Source organism: Lissotriton helveticus, chromosome 11 (genome assembly GCF_964261635.1).
Source record: "Lissotriton helveticus chromosome 11, aLisHel1.1, whole genome shotgun sequence".
NCBI classification, from domain to species: Eukaryota; Metazoa; Chordata; class Amphibia; order Caudata; family Salamandridae; genus Lissotriton; species Lissotriton helveticus.
Genome location: NC_136072.1, coordinates 649,204,100 through 649,220,739, shown reverse-complemented (window position 1 = coordinate 649,220,739; position 16,640 = coordinate 649,204,100). Strand labels below are relative to the sequence as shown.

General features: G+C 45.9%; 1 protein-coding gene across 3 annotated transcripts in view; it reads right to left on the bottom strand.

Moving 5' to 3' along the window:
* Positions 1–16,640, bottom strand: part of LOC144791723 (disintegrin and metalloproteinase domain-containing protein 9-like) — a 2,314,109-nt gene that overhangs the window by 174,540 nt on the left and 2,122,929 nt on the right. For all 3 annotated transcript variants that reach the window (XM_078666489.1, XM_078666488.1, XM_078666492.1), the window contains one exon: positions 9,429–9,557. In XM_078666489.1, the coding sequence (XP_078522615.1) occupies positions 9,439–9,557 (119 nt within the window). In that variant the 3' untranslated portion in view covers positions 9,429–9,438. The remainder of the gene's footprint in view (positions 1–9,428; positions 9,558–16,640) is intronic.

The window sequence follows — 16,640 nt, the reverse complement described above, 5'->3', positions numbered from 1 at the left end:
CGGACCAGAATCCCAAGCTGGAGGAAGAAAACATGCGCTTCTCAAGGTGATCCAGTGTCTTTGATTCCCTATCTGGGGGAGTAGAAGGGAATGTGCCCTTAAGAGGGTGAGGCTTGCACTACCAAGCTCTCTGGGGAAGGGTGTTGGGTAAGGAACACTGGGTCGCCCGGAGCCAAGCAATGGCGGCGGGTGATCATCTGTTCCACAGGAGCCCCTGTGCTGGGCTTGGACCAGGTGCCCAGAAGGACGTCAGTGAATCGCTAAATGAGGTTGCCGCCGGTCGAAGCACCTCCGTCAGGAGATTAGTCCTGACTGCCACAGAAGGGATCTCCAGGTCCAGGGCCTCCGCTGCCCTTCTCACCACCACTTTTTGAAAACAACAAGGGAACCCAAAGAAGACGGCACCCGCGATTGAGCAGTACTGCATCCTTACTACCGGTTATCGTACCGGACTATCTTGAACGTCCCTATATTCCAGATTATGGTCCGCCTGATGTTATTTGACTGACCAAACTGTGGCCCTTCTTCAGTCTTACACAAGCACATTGTTACCGGAATTGAATCCAAGCTGACCCCAACAGGTCACAGCAACAGCCCGCCCGGAAATTCCTGTGATCGGGTACACAATAAGCCTTGAACCCCTTGGCTTCCCTCTTGGCAAATGAGGCTGCTTTACTATTAGGCATACATTAAATGTCCTGATGAGATCCGTAGAATGTGTTAAACGGATCGAAACGCCGTCGACAACTATGAGCATCTTACACACATGGAATGATGTATTTGCCCTTTAAAAGTGTGAAGGTGTCAATATTGTTCTGTTTTATAATCAAAACTGTGCGATTAACAAGTTTACAAAACGTTAAGCTCTTGCCTAAGCCCTTTTGTCTGTTCCATTTAATTGTTCCCTGTCCTGATATTTCTTGTGTGATTGACTGGGTACAGGCTTGTGCCCTGTCTTGTATATTGTGTGTTATTCATGTTTTACATTGACTGAAAGTAAATATCAAGATCTCTGCCCGGCTGGGCATGTCGCTTTCAAATATAGCAACGACTTTGTCTATATTTATTGATTAAGCATTATTATTTGTAAGGGACCACTGTTGCATTAATAATATTGACTTCTCACCACCGCAGCATAAGAAGCTCCCTCCTCCGTAGCCACGGTAGGGGGAGAAAGCATGCCAAGGTCAGGAGAGGAGTCCAGACCACTGGCGTCACCCAGGTCCTCACTCCAGCTCTTCTAGCTGGTCTGCTAAAGGGTCAGAAGACCCCTTCCAAAACTCATCACCACCTTCTGGGTAAAAAGGAACCACCAGGGATAAAGAGGGAAACAAAAGTACCCTCCGGTGTCGGCCAAAGTCGATCCAGCTCCTGGTCTGTCTCGGGGATGGGGATGGGGATGGCGTTGGCAGGGGTACAGCTGGCGCCAGGGGTGTTGTCACAGGGATCGGCACCAGGGAAGGTCGAGTAAGGTCGACCGGCATCAATCCGGATCCAGTCCTGGATCCTCTGGGGTCTTCTGAAGCCGGGGGCAGAGAAAGCCGGCTTCGAAGGCCCAGAATTCCAGATCAGCTTCGCGGGGCCCCAAGGGACGCCAGTAGAGTCGGGCTGCCCAAAGATGGAGTGGAGAGCTTTGTAAAATGCATGAAGCAGGGCAGGGGACGCTCCGGCTCCCGGAAAGAGAGGGAGGTGTGGAGTCATCCCAGAAGAAGGCACTGAAGACAGAGCCTTTGAGCGATGACCTCCATGTCCTGCAATGCCTCAGCCGATGGACGGGGAGAAGGCGAAGAGCGATGCTGCTTCTTTGCCTTCTTCTTGTGCTTCGACTTACCCAAAGACTTGGATGACTTAGAGTGCGTCGAGGGGTGGGGGCTCCGTGACCAATCTCAAGACCTTCCTCTCGATCGGGACCTGGAATGACACAGACCTGACTGCCAGTCATCCAAAAGCTTTTGGGACTGCTCCCGCAAAGATTTGGGATTCATGGCTGACAGTCGGAGCATGACTCTGAGTCGTGGTCATGCTCCAGGCACCACAGGCACACGAGGTGAGGGTCAGTCACAGACATCAGTTTATGACAGGCCTCACAGGGCTTGAAGCCGGTTTGACATTGGGACATCCCTCGCGCACCAGGAGTCGAAGACTCAAAAAAGAAGTCGACAGAAGTTAAAAAAAAAGCGGAGTCAGGAAGTGAATAAAGGAGTAGCTCTCTCCGGATTTGTGCTAGGCTGGTGCGGAAAAAGAAAGAATGGGCGTCAGCTAGCAGGGGCGGCGTCTAAATAGATACTGCAACTTCATGCCAGCGAACACAGAGCCGACAATGGACACAGCGTCGACTGACACCACCTACCGACACGCAGGGGTACTGCTAAGATAAAATTCTCCAGATCCAGTGTGACGCCTGGGGGTAATTCTAAGGTAAGGAATCTTTAACAATCAGTCTCTTTCTGATATAACATTGTAGACTTCGGGAGGAAGGTTGAATGCTATCAACTGCTACTGCTCAATCTCCATGCAAGAAGGCGTAGAGTTCACAGATTCGGGTGGAGGACCCTCCCCTGCTTTTAAAACAGAAGATCCTCCCTACGGGGCAGTCTGATTGGAGGATCAATGCTCAGTTGGAGAAACTAGGGATACCAGACTGTCCATGCCCAGTCCGGAGCCACCAGAATGACTAGAGCCCGGTGGTTCCTGATCTTCTTGAGAACTCTGGGCAGGAGTGGTATGGGTGCAAATATGTACAGGAGGCCTGAGCTCCACTCAAGATGAAAAGCATCTCTGAGCGAGACCGCCTTCGAAACCCTAGCACCCAAAATTTCTTGCGTGCATTTTCAGTGGAGGCAAATCAATGCGACCAAGACCCACTGCTGAAAGAGACCTTGCACTACCTCCGGATGGCAACGCCATTCTTGATCAGCTAGACATCGATAGTTGAGTTTGTCTGCCCTGGCATTCAGCAAACCTGTCAGGTGTTGAACCATCAGGGATATGCCCTGCTGTTCCAGCCAAGTCCAGAGACACAGGGCCTCTTGACAAAGGGTTCACAACCCCACCCTGCCCTGCTTGTTGCAGTACCAAATGCCAGCAGTGGTGTCCTTGAACACTTGTACTAGCTTCACCTTGATGTAAGGAAGGAATATTTTAAATATCAAACAAATTGCATGTAGCTCCAGTAAAATGATGTGTAGCCTGGATTCCGCTTGAGACCAGAGTCCTCTGATCTCCACCTCTCCCAGATGGCTGTCCCATCCCAGAAGTGAACCATCTTTTACTATTGTCAGATCTCATTGGGGAAGAGAGAGGTCTGCCTGTGACCCAAATGAGATTTGTCAGCCACCACTGTAATTCCTGTGCAGTTCCCTCCGAGATCTGGAACATGACAGAGATTCCCTGATGCTGCGCCCACTGGAACTTCAGGTCCCACTACAGAGCCTGCATATGTCACTGGAACTTCAGGTCCTACTACAGAGCCTGCATATGCCATCAGGCATATGTCACTAACAGGAGGCCATGAGGCCCAGTAGCCTCAGATTCATTCTCACTGAAATCCAGATAGAGGCTGAAACATCGGTATCATAGCCTGAATATCCTGGATTTGCCGATCTGGAGGATAGGCCCGAAACTGCACTTTGTCCAGAATTGCTCTGAAAAAAGTGAACGTCTGAGAGGGAGTCAGGTGTGACTTTAGCACATTGATAGTGAACACCAGCAAATGCAGGCGGTCCACCATAATTTGGAGACAGCCTGCGACAAGCCCACTTTTAAGAGCCAGTCATCAAGATAGGGGAAAACAACAGCCAGTCGTCAAGATAGGGGAAAACTGACACCCCTAATCTGCGCAGGTGAGCTGCGACCACAGCCATCACCTTTGTGAACATCCGGGGGCACAGATAGGTCCAAAAGGGAGCATGGTAAACTGAAAATGCTTGTGGCCTACCATAAACTGCAGGTAGCACTGACAGCACTGATGAGCAGACAGGCCGGGAATGTGGAAACAAGGGTTCTGCAAGTCCAACACTACCAACCAGTCTCTCAGGTCCAGGGCAGATAAGACCTGGGCTAATGTAAGCACCTTGAACTTTTCCTTTTTGGAAAAGTAGTTCAGGACTCCTAGATCTAGGATAGGACAAAGGCCCTTGTCCTTTTTCGGAAGCAGAAAGTAGCTAGAATAACAACCATTGCCTACTTCTGGTACCAGAACCCTCTCCATGGCTGCCTTGGCGAATAGAGTCATGACTTCCTCCTGAAGTAAAATGAGATGATCCTCCATCAACCAGTTGTAAGATGGAGGTATGGAGGGGGTAGACTCAACGGGGAGGGAGTAGCCCCTTAGACTATCTGGAGGATCCACCTGTCTGATGTGATGGTCTGCCAGTGGAGGAGGGGATGGCTGATCTTGCCACCAACTGGATGTCCATGATCTAGAAGGGCAACACTGGGAGGGTTTGGAGGCTGAGGCTGCCGGATGTGGTGGACTGACCTGACCTCTGGCCAACTGACCCATTCGGGCGGAACAAGCCACGCCCTCAGCAACACAGAGGTTGTGGAACGTGCATAGTCTTGTGGTGGGAGAGGGCTGGCGCAGCTGAAAACCCTTTCCGTAACCACAAAAGGCGAACTGTTTATGTGTGGCCACTAAGAGGACCAAGGACTTGGCTGTAGCCTCTGAGTCGTTAAAGCGCTCCACTCCTATTTATTAGAGAGAAGAGACTCAAATAGGGAAATCTGTCTAAAGCATTGGAGAGTAGAGGCCTGGGCTATAGGGACCATGCATTGACCCAATCTTCAGAATCTACTTTTATGCTCCTTTAGTGTACTCTCTTGTCGGATGAACATTCCACAAGCATGGAGGGAGGGGGAACGGCCACATAAATTATTTTCAAAATGCATTTATTCGTTTCAGGAGCAAATGGCAAATGTTTGTGCCTTTCAAGGGCCGGTGTTCATTCATACAATTATGGATGACCTAGTTAAGCCCTGAGGAAGGACTTTATGGACTATATCCATGGGCATGGTTTCTTCATCCACTAAAGATACATAATTTGATACACTAGTAGTCAGTATTCTGTAATTGATATTCAGGTAGGCCGGCGGGTAACATATGGTAGTACACACTGCAGGGCAACCATTGTTGTTGTTTGAAAGCACCATCAATGTACCTTGTCTCACCAAGTTACTAACTGCTAATGATGCTTCAGTCAGGCACATATTCCATAGGACATAATGGAGTTTTAAAATGCTTTTTTTTCATTGCATGATTTCACATATGTTAGTTTGAACACCAGCAGCTCTGGTAAGTACTACATTTCTGTCTGGCCTGTAGACCTGGTAAAGATTGCTTTTTGTGATCCAAATAAACTTTACCCTCCAGATCCCCTTCAAGGTGATTAAGGGCACTGTACCTAGCAACATGTTGCACTCAATAAAGCGCAAATCCTGGCGGCATGCTTGTTTCGATTTTTTGTAGAGGGAAGTTTTGTACTACCACTTTTTAATCTGCCTTGTGGATTTTTTTCAATCAGTTTGACAGTTCATTATCAGTGAAATTAGATGCTTAAAGACCCCATGGGGGACCGCATGCAGAGTTTCATTTGCTTTTCTATCATTCAGGACCATTTCTTAATGGAATGCAGGCAGTTAACACTGTTTACTTTTGATTGTCAAGAATATCAATTATCTTTTCATGTGATGCTTAACAGGCAAAATCGCACAATTCCTTAATATCAGAACATCAAAAGCCCCGATACAAACACAAATTCTTACATAGCACATTAGACAGAACTCTTTACAAGCAAACAACACAACCCCAACATGAGATATATAGCTGAGTTTCAATGTTCGTACAACAAATTGATCACTGAGAATTATCACACACCACTATCAACAGCACACATTAAGATAGCCTGAATAGAGAACTAATTGCCTATTAAGGCATTAAACAGTACTTTTTTTTATCATTGGCTGCTCACCCACACGCACACCAGCTGAACAACGAGAGCCCAATAAGAACTTTGGAAATTCATCAGCAATTTAGTGAAGCCTTCTGGACTCACCCAGCAAAAAACCTTTGAGGATTTTGATGGGATTTCCCAACATCTGTCTGCACAAGAAGTGACATCACTACAGTTCCCATCGTTCATCTGCACAGGAAGTGACATCTCTGACTTCCTGTAAAAACCTTCTTTAAAAGAAGAAGCCAACTAGAGGACTTTATTTCCCATCATCCTTCTGCACAGGAAGAGACGTCACTGCATTTCCCATCTTCCTTCAGCGTAGGAAGTGACATCACGTGATTTTCCTCTAAAACCATCTTTTAAAGAAAAAGCCAAGCAAGAGGACTTCATTTCCTGTCATGCATCTCCATGGTGAATTATATCACCAGATTTCCCATCATCCATCTGCACAGGAAGCAACATCTCTGGTTCCTGCAAAAAAATTTCTTTAACACAAGAGCTTCATTTCCCATCATTCATCTGCACACCATCGATGGCCCCCTGTGCATCTGTCCCCTCCCAGCACCTACTTAATAGCAGCTACAGTGGGTACACACTTACTGCTAACATGCCAAAGGTGTGCCATAGTCAAGCATGTCTGCACCAGGCCATGCCGGGACCACCCCCAGCCACAGGAACCCTGGTCCCCCCCACCTACCAGTCTCACACAACCTAAACCCACCATTCCCCTCAACAGCACCAACCACCCCTCTTGCTCACATGTACACAAACCAACCACCTGCTCACACTCAGAGACCATCCAACATTTACACAACACACCACACTTGCATGTCTGCTCCTCAACAACTCCCAAATACACCATGGAAATATGGGGCCTACTGCACAACCATGCTTCAGGCCTGCTCTTACTTACAGAAACATAGCTAAACCCAAGCTCTGCACTGGACATCGCTATAACCATCTCAGCCAGCTATAAGATCGCCAGGCAAGACCTCCAGGACGAGCCTGGAGGCAGAGTCATCATCATATTTAAAAATCCCATCAGCTGCACCACCTACACATATTCACCCACCAACTGCATGAAATTCCTCACGTTCAAGAAACACATCACAGCCAACTTCTCCTTGTCCAGAAACATTGTATACAGACTACTAGGACCCACACCAATTTCACCAGCAACATTATGGGCTTTGCCGCATGACTCATCATCAATGCCAGTACCTTCATCCGCCTCTGAGACCTTAACTTTGACCTAGAAGACTGCACCAACCTAAAGTCTACAGCCCTTGTAGAAAACTTCAGAATCCTCGACTTCACCTAGCATGTTATTGAACCCACCCACACAGCCGGAACCCTATTGGACCCAATTTTCTCCTCACTCAGCAACATCACAATTGACAAGACACCAACTATGACTTGGACAGACCATGCCCCATCATCTTTAGCATCCGGCACAAACAGCTGCAAGGAATTCTAAACCAATATCAAAGATTTCACTGCGCCTTCTGCTGCCACCAGCAGCATCACCCCCTAACAAGACCTTTGCAACAAGCACTCAGAATTCTTCTGTAATAATATCACCTCCACATACGACAACTTTGACACTCCATCGGACCCCATCACCATCGTAACTCAACTTTCCATGAAAGTCGAAGAATGGTCCCTGACCTTGTGCCACCGCCACCGAAATTGCGGCACCAATGAAGACCATCCACTCCAATCGTGAGCCACATCTGACCACTTGCCAGCACAAGTTCACCAAAAGACTCCTACCGATCAGTGAAGCACTAACACCCACCCTCAATGCTTCAATCAACTCAGCAATATTCCTAGACACTCAAGTACACACCACGCCCTTGCTCAAGAAAGAATCTGCTAACCCAGCAACACTCTCTAACTAGAGACACATCTCCCTGATACTATACCCAGCGAAGATCTTATGGAAACTAATCAACCAACCTCTCAGTGATCACTTCAGCGACCACCAGCTCTTCAACACCATAAAGTCCAGATTTAGGCCCAATCACAGTACAGACACAATACTCATCGTTGCCACAGCGAATGATCCTAAGCAGAGGAGACACAGCAGCCCTCATTCTACTGTGCCTCTTTACAGCATTGGACACGGTTTCACACCCCATCCTCATTAGATGCCTGCATGGAATTTGTATCCAAAGGCCCCTTTCTTTGCTGGTTTTGCTCCTTCTTAACAGATAGAACAGAAGTTGAAAGCCAGGCACCTTACACCTCAGAAGCCTGCAAATTTATCTACACAGTGCATCAAGGTTCATCGCTCAGCCTTCAACGCATACTTGGTCCCTGTGGCCAGCGTCATCTGTGCATAGGATATCAACATCTTCTCCTAGGCAGCCAACACACACCCTGAAGATGCTGAGGAAGATCTTCAAATGGCGCCCAACACCAAACAAGCAATCACTCATGCCTAGTCACAAACTAGTTGGACTGCAGAAACACCCAGTATGCTGGAATCACCAAGCAACTCATCAGAAGACTACAAACCATCAAGAACCTGGCCAGCCAGAATCATTCTCAACCTATCAGACATAATTCAAATCACACCACAACTCCAGGATGTTCCCTGGCTCCTGATACATGAATGTATTGATTTCAAACTCTTCACATACATTCGAGGCACTATACAACTTAAGTTCCAACTACTAAACAACTCCTTCCACTAATCACCCAGACACCTTCGCTCTGCAGGACTCTTACTCGCGCACATCCCACGAATACATAGAACCTGATCAGGAGGATGGGCGTTCTCTTACATCAATCCTAATATGTGAAACAACGTCCCACTTCACATCAGAGCCTCCTTTTCGGTACTTCAATTCTGTAAGATGCTGAAGACATTGCTTTTCAATTAACCAACCTACCCTAAGTAGGGGTAGGCAAACACACTTGCTCAGCACCAGGATACCCTTGCGGATGATAATGTCCTTTACAAATATACATAACAATAATGCAATGCATTGAGACTGATATTCCCGCCCACAAAACAAAATCAGTCTCTGGTTGGCGATGTAGATGTTTGTAATAGCATTCCCAAAACTACTGGAAGGTTCTGTGATGTCATACTAATCCTAGTGATAATTAACAATAAGAATATGGCATTAAAACAAATTTAAGTCCAGCAGGATCAACTAAGCCTTTCAATCAAATGAGAATGATACACTAAGTAAGGTTATATTGAATAATTGAAACACCTGTTTTGTACAGTGTAGAGAAATAGCACACCAGTGAAGTAAAATGACATATGAATGGCAAGTTCTTACTATTATGTGTGGTAAATGTGTATGTCTTGCTGTGATGTCTTAATGGTATCACATTTTAATATTCAAATTATAACTAATGTTTCAGATATTAACAGCGTACACCAGAAACTGTAACCATTATTACAAATAATCAATTCAATTTAATTGTTTCCATAAGTTTGTTACCAAGTATACTTACTCGGCATTCACTAATTCACCAGTTTCTCTCTTTCCAAATCTCCAAGGTGGATAATAATTGATAGAAACATACTGAATGTGACTAAATGTAACCTCAACTTGATTGATATATTCAAACTTCCTGCTGAAGCTGAAACAATAAATAAACATTACATATGTTAAGCTATCTGTGATACACTGAGCCCATGCCGTAATGGTTTGCAAAAACATTTTGAATTATATTTTATAAAAGAATATTGTAAATGGAAAATACAGCAAAGAGAAGATTGCGTGATTATTTTACTTCTACTTTTTGCAGAAATGGGAAAACAGCAAATTCTATTTGGTCTGTAGTTAAGGAAGAATAAAACTCATACAATAAAATGGTTAATTGTCTTCTTAACCACTCCAATTTAAAATGTGTCAGTCAAATGACATCAATCAATGACATCGTAAACAGGAATAATTCTTTGATTACTTACTTTTAATCTCAGTGGTGATCTGTTTACTTCACTACATCTTCCTCATCTCTATCCATACATCATGAGGTGAGTTCATACACCTAAAAACTGACACATCTCTGCCGACCGAAACTCTTATAATGAAGATCCTCTAGTCAGACATGGACAAATGTCAGTTAAGACATCTAAGAAGAAGCTCCCTACCAGCACATAAGTATCTCACTGTATTCTCTTCTGACACATTAGTCCCTCCTGCTGCTACTTCCATTAAAGACAAACCCGCTTACGAACTAGCAATTGGATGAGCTGTTGCAGCCCCTAAAAGTAGGAGTCAAAAACACAGATGGTAATTACTCACTAGAGCCTCTGTAAGAAAAGGAAGAGTCAAACTGGGCCAAAGGTAAGTTGAGAGGAGAGGAACGATAGAGGGATGCATGTTACATTATTGAATGACAAAATATCATTCTGCAATAATATTGCATTGTTGAGCATACTGAATACCACAATATTGCGAAGGTAAGTGTACATACTTAAGAATAGATTATTATTCTTAACTCTAAACGTATACACCTTAAAAAATATATATTTTTTGAAAATAGAATAAATCTTTTGCCATGCCTAAATCTTCATTTTTAGTACTTTTAAGTCACCCCTAAGGTAGGCCCTAAAGGCTCGTAGGGCAGGGTGCACGGTATTTAAAATTTAGGACATGCATTTCGCGGATTACTGTGGAAGCCAAAATACTGGCAAAAGTCCTGGCTAATCTGCTTGTGACTGTCATTTCTTCCCTGGTCCATCCGGATCAATCCGGTTCTATGCCGGGGAGAAACACGGCCCTTAACATAAGGCGTTTACACAACGTGTTGGCACGTAGGGAATATATTGCGGAAGATGCGGTGGTGTTATCTCTGGATGCCTCTATGGCATTTGACTCAAGAGAATGGCCATATTTATTTGGCGTCCTAGAAAAAGTGGGGTTAGACCCTAAATTTATAGGTTGGGTAAAACTGCTATACACTGATATACAGGGACAAGTGAGGGTCAACAATTACACGTCCCGGACATTCAAGTTAGAAAGAGGTACCAGACAGGGGTGTCCCTTATCCCCGCTGACATTTTCTCTCATGTTGGAACCCCTTGCGGCGTGGGTGCGACACGATGTGATGGTGCAGGGGCTGCGGTGGACAGGTGATGTGGAAGACCGAATATCTCTGTATGCTGATGACATACTGTTATATCTAGCCTCCCCATACAAGTCTATACGCTTAGTGCTCGACATATTCAGATATTTTGGGAGATATTCGGGGTATGCGATTAACTGTCGGTGCTGTTTGTGCTGCGGGGCCAGGTCCCTCGGCTCCCAGTTAACTGTACCATATCGGTGGCGGAGGAGGGGTTCCGATATTTGGGGGTTTTGTCACATCGGATCAGGTTCTTTTTATAGTTCCAATTTGGCTCCCCCACTTGCTCGATTACGCGCTGACGTGAAGCACTGGAGGTCCTTGCCTCTTTCATTAATAGGTCGCGCTGCCCTCTTTAAAATGTTGGCTCTCCCTCGTTTTTTGTACATTCTCCATAACTGCCCGCATAGAGTCCCGAATTCCTATTTTAAAGCAGTCGAGAGTGAGCTCCGCACTCTGTTGTGGGATGGCAGGGCCCCTAGGGTAGCAATGAAGAAACTAACAAAAGGATGGTATGACGGAGGTATAGCACTGCCTGACTTGCAATTCTATTATTGGGCGGCTCAGCTGGTGGCTGTCAACCATTGGCTGTATCACCCCCCCACCTGGCCCGGCATACGTTCTTGATAGGTACCAAACAGATTGCTCCGGTTACCTTGGGGCATTATATTCAAGGGATAGCAAAAAGAAACAGAAATATTTCGGGCCCACCTCCCATACACTGGAAATATGGCACACAGCAAATTCTCGTCTGGGGTGGGCAGGTGTCCTATCTAGGGCAACGCCATTGTGGTATACCCAGAAGCTGGACATGCTGTGCTATCAGCCTGGGTTCAACAAATGGAACATGATAGGTATTTCAGCAGTAAAAGACCTGGTGAGAAAGGGTTCTATACTTACATTTAAGGAACTTCAGAGTCAGTACCACCAGACCCAGGGGGAAGTGTACAGGTATTTGCAAATACGGCACGCACTGCAGGCGGCATCTCCGACCCTTATGGACATACCGGAATCGTCTCCATTGGAGGAACGTTTGATGGATGGGCCACTACTCTCCAAAGCTATATATCTCACATATAAAACATTGAGTAATAACCTACCAGATACCTTCAATAAGCTTAGAGAGTGGTGGCAGGATGACCTGGGCCCAATAAATGACGGGGATTGGCAACTGGCTCTTATGTCCCCTAGGGAAGCAGCCATCACACTTAGATTTAGGCCTATATAGCTTAGGATACTTTATCGATCATACATGACAGGGAAGACTTTGGCAAAATTGGGATCTTGGCCTGACGACCTTTGCTTGAGGGGCTGCCAACAACAGGCTACCTTTTACCATACTCTCTGGAGTTGCCCAGCCATACGTAACCTTTGGGAGGAAGCCTCGAATCATATGCAGACGCTTTGGGAAAGAAGGTGGCTCTGACACAACAACTGGGGCTTCTAAACATATGGTCCGCAACTGACCTTACTGACATTGAACAGCTATTCTCAACATTGGGGTACACGATGGTTAAACGGGAGATGGCGAAGGGATGGGGGGGGGCTACTCCACCCTCCACTACCATGTGGGCCAAAGAAATAGACAGGTGCATGCTGGCGGAGACAGAGGTCTTTCTAGCAAGAGGTTGCCCCAAAAAATGGGATCGGAAATGGTCGAAGTGGAATGTATATATCGTGGCGATATCTGTTTGCCCCCTAGGGTAGAACTGGAAATGCGCAGAACTACAGATCGAGATGTAAGTGTTTAATGTATCTCCGAAACGAATAAAAATATTTAAATACAAAAAAAAAATTAGGACATGTCCTGGCAGGGAAAAACCCCTAACATCGATTTTACTGCTGTAAGGCTATCTCTCCAAGACTAACACTTGGTTACCTTACTAAACCTAATAAGTGCTAACTTCATTTTGTGACCAGATAGCGAAATGCTGTTTCCACTCAAATGAATTGTAATTTATAATCCTCTTTAGTGTTAAAGTTGGATTTTAAGTTACACTTTTGAAAATCGCACTTTTAGAAAGTTGTCATTTTTCTGCCTAAAATAACTGCCTTCTGCCAGTGTCCTGGATCACATGACTGTGAATGGTTCTCCTGCTGAGGGTTGTGTATTGCTTCCAGAAATAGGGGAAACAGAAGCCTAGGTGTGGATCAAAAGGGTCTTCCTGAGGGGATGCCTGGAGAGGAGTTGTTCACTGCCTGCAGAGCACACAAAGGAACCTGACACCTGGCCTGCCCTTGCCTTTGTCACCCCAGACAACTTAGAGCCACACCAGGGAAAGGAGAAGAGGTGACCAGAACCAGTTTTGTGGGTACGTCAGGGAATTCTCCCACTCAAAGACTGGCACCATGTATACAAATGGAAATTTCAGAACCTCTCATTATAGCACTTCAGGACCTGTGGAAGATTCAAAAGAAGGACTGCCCGGCTGTTCTGAACCCAGGCTCCCCAGACGTTACTCCAAGAGTCAGTTGGCTGACCTCTTGTTTGAACTATACGGACAAAACAAGCTTCTAGAGGCCTCCCTGCAACTGCCCAGTTGTCCAGTACCAACTGGACCTGCCTGAGTCATGATGCTGGCCTCTGCTGGAGGGAGGTCTTATCCCTAAGAAGTGCCCCCAGGTCCTGAATTCCTGACTGGCATCAGAGCATGCTCTTTCTGGAGAAAAGGTTAATAAGCAGAAGCTTTGGGCACCTCGCGACTTCTAAGTGATCTCTTTGCGCTGATAATCAGCCGGTGATGACTGCCAACATGAAGCTCCAGCAGGACTTGCTCATCAAGCCGACAGTTAGCATCCACGATGACACCCAACGTGAAGCTTAAGTGACACCTGCTCTTTGCGCTGACTGTGACAGCCTGTGTCGACCACCAACGTGAATCTCCAGCAAGGATTGGTTCCTCACCCTAAAGCACCTACTGTCCGCTACACTGAACCTGCTCCTTTCGAGGAGAACTTCCTCCTTGCAGAGATTCCACCCAAGAACAGAACTATGTGTAGGATTAGTGGACCTTGATGCGTAGGGACTGAGTCATACTACCACCTTAGTACCATTGAGCCCAGTACCAACTAGCTATAGTGTCTCACTTGCCCTCCTTCTCACTCACAGAGATACAAGTGATTAGACATCCCAGAACACAACACTGCCGAATCTCTCAGGACTCGCGGTTGCAAAACACACCCTTTCGCTCGCACTCTTCTACCTGTCTAAAATAAGATCTGCCAGAGTCACAAAATAGTTTAAAATATTTATTTTAACTAACATGCTCTAACATGCAGTATAAGCGCCCCAACAAGCAGGAAAATGCATAATACAAATACAGTCAGCATAGCAGCTAGTCCATAAATCATGAAGGGAGAGGTCATCTTGAAAAGACAATGGAGCCTAACCTCCCTCCCCTTGCTTAGAAGCAGTATTATTATATATTAGAAGATCTTTGGGTTTTGTTTGCAGACCCCATAACTTAGACTAGGGAGACATTGTTTAGTTTGCATGCAATACATCGTATGCCATTACAACTCGGTTGTTACAACGACTGCGTTGTTACATCGCATATGATTACATTGCAAGTCGTTACAACGACTTACTTTAGGGGGTAGAAGGTGTTGGATTTACAATCTAACACCTTACCTGCTGTTGCACAAACTGGAGGAGGAATAGTAAATTATACAATTCCCAAGTCCAGCGCGCCCCCTACAGGAAGTCGTTGTAACGACTTGCGATGTAATTCTATGCGATGTAACAACGCGGTTGTTGTAACGACCACGTTGTAATTGCATGTGATGTATTTCATGCAAACTAATGTCATATATTTCTTAGACTATCAATGGTAGTTTTACATCATAGGAGCTTTCTCGCTCTTCTCCCTGGAAAGGTCCCTCTCCAAGTGTGTGCTCCCTATGCTTGTATCCCACAAATACCAAAGTACGATTTCCAAACAGCTGTATTGGTATGTTGTGTTTAGGTGGTAGGGCCTGACGAGAACAGAATAACAAGGAGCATTGTTTATCGACCTTGCCACAATGTCCAGACTAAATCCCAGGAACTGGCAGAGAATGCACTTAGCAGTCAGTTCTCATGTGAAAAGTATGAATAAAGTCTTTGCAACAATGGAGCCATGTTGTAACTTGCACATAGCCGCGTACTGTCAGCAGAGCTCATGCTAACATCGAGAAGACAACAATGTCACCAAGGGCCATTTGACAGTAACACTTCAGAGGGAGGAATCTGGTCCCTGTATTTGACCCGCACTCCATCACAGTCAGCTTGATGAAAAAGTTACTTACCTTTTGTAACGATGTATCTGTAGGAGACATATGTTGGTTATATATTCCTTACCTTGGATTTACCCCCAGAAGTCAGACTTGATCAGGAGAATTTTTTTCTTAGCAGGACCCCTGTGCGTCAGTGGGTGGCGTCGGTCGACTCTGCGTCCGTCATCAGCGTGGTCGCCAGATGACGTCACAGTGTTTACTTAGATACCGCCCCTGTGCGCTGACATCCGTTCTAACATAACTTTCCACGCCGGAGGCGCAGAGACATGCACGACACTGACAACTGGTGCACCACAAGTAGGGCCCTGTAAGGGAGTCCCTATCCCTAGAAGTCAGTTCGCAGAGTGGGGAGGATGGGTCTGGCAGTAAGGATAACTAACATATGTCTCTTACAGATACATTGTTACTGAAGGTAAGTAACTTGTTCATCTGAAAGAGACTATTAGTTATAGATTCTTGACCTTAGAATAGATACTCAAGCAATACCATCCCCGGACGGTCTGCGAACCAAGTTCACACCAGGAAGTCCTGGAGGATAGAATGTCTGGTGAATGAGTGCATAGATGCCCACGTGGCTGCCTGGCAGATATCAATAAGTGGGACTCCACATGATAAAGCAGTAGTTGCTGCCGTAGCTCTTGTGGAATGAGCCCGCAGCCCCACTGGAGGTTCATTTGTAGCTAAAGTGTAACAAATCTTTATACAAAGTACAACCCATCTTGAGATGATATGCTTTTGGACAGCCTGCCCTTTCTTGCCATCTACTTAGCCAACGAAAAGTTGATCGTCTATCCGGAAATCTTTAGTGCGGTCAAGGGAAAAGGACAACGCACGTTTATGGCCCAGACGGTGGAGTCTCTCCTCTTCTTTGGAAGGGTGTGGAGGTGGGAAAAATGTGGGCAAAGTAATGGTTTGTCCAAAGTGAAAAGGGGTGACCACATTTTGAAGGAACAAGGGTCTCATTCGAAGCACCACTTTGTCTGGATGCACAGAAAAGAAAGTGGGTTTAGAAGAAAGAGCTTAACGCTCACTCACCCTGTGAGCTGAGGGGATGGCAACAAGAAAGGCAGTCTTCAAAGTAAGGAGCCTGACAGGACAACTGTAAAGAGGTTTGAAGGCAGCACACATAAGGTAAGTCAAGACTGGTTTGAGTCCCACTGAGGCATTATGAGAGGAGATGGAGGAAAGAAGTGAATTCTATACAAAGGACCTACTTTCTTATATCCAAAACAACCAGCACTCCACGCAGCTGCAAACTGACAATATCTAACTCGAACTCTCCTACGTTCAAAGGCAACACCTCTGCTGCCATCTACA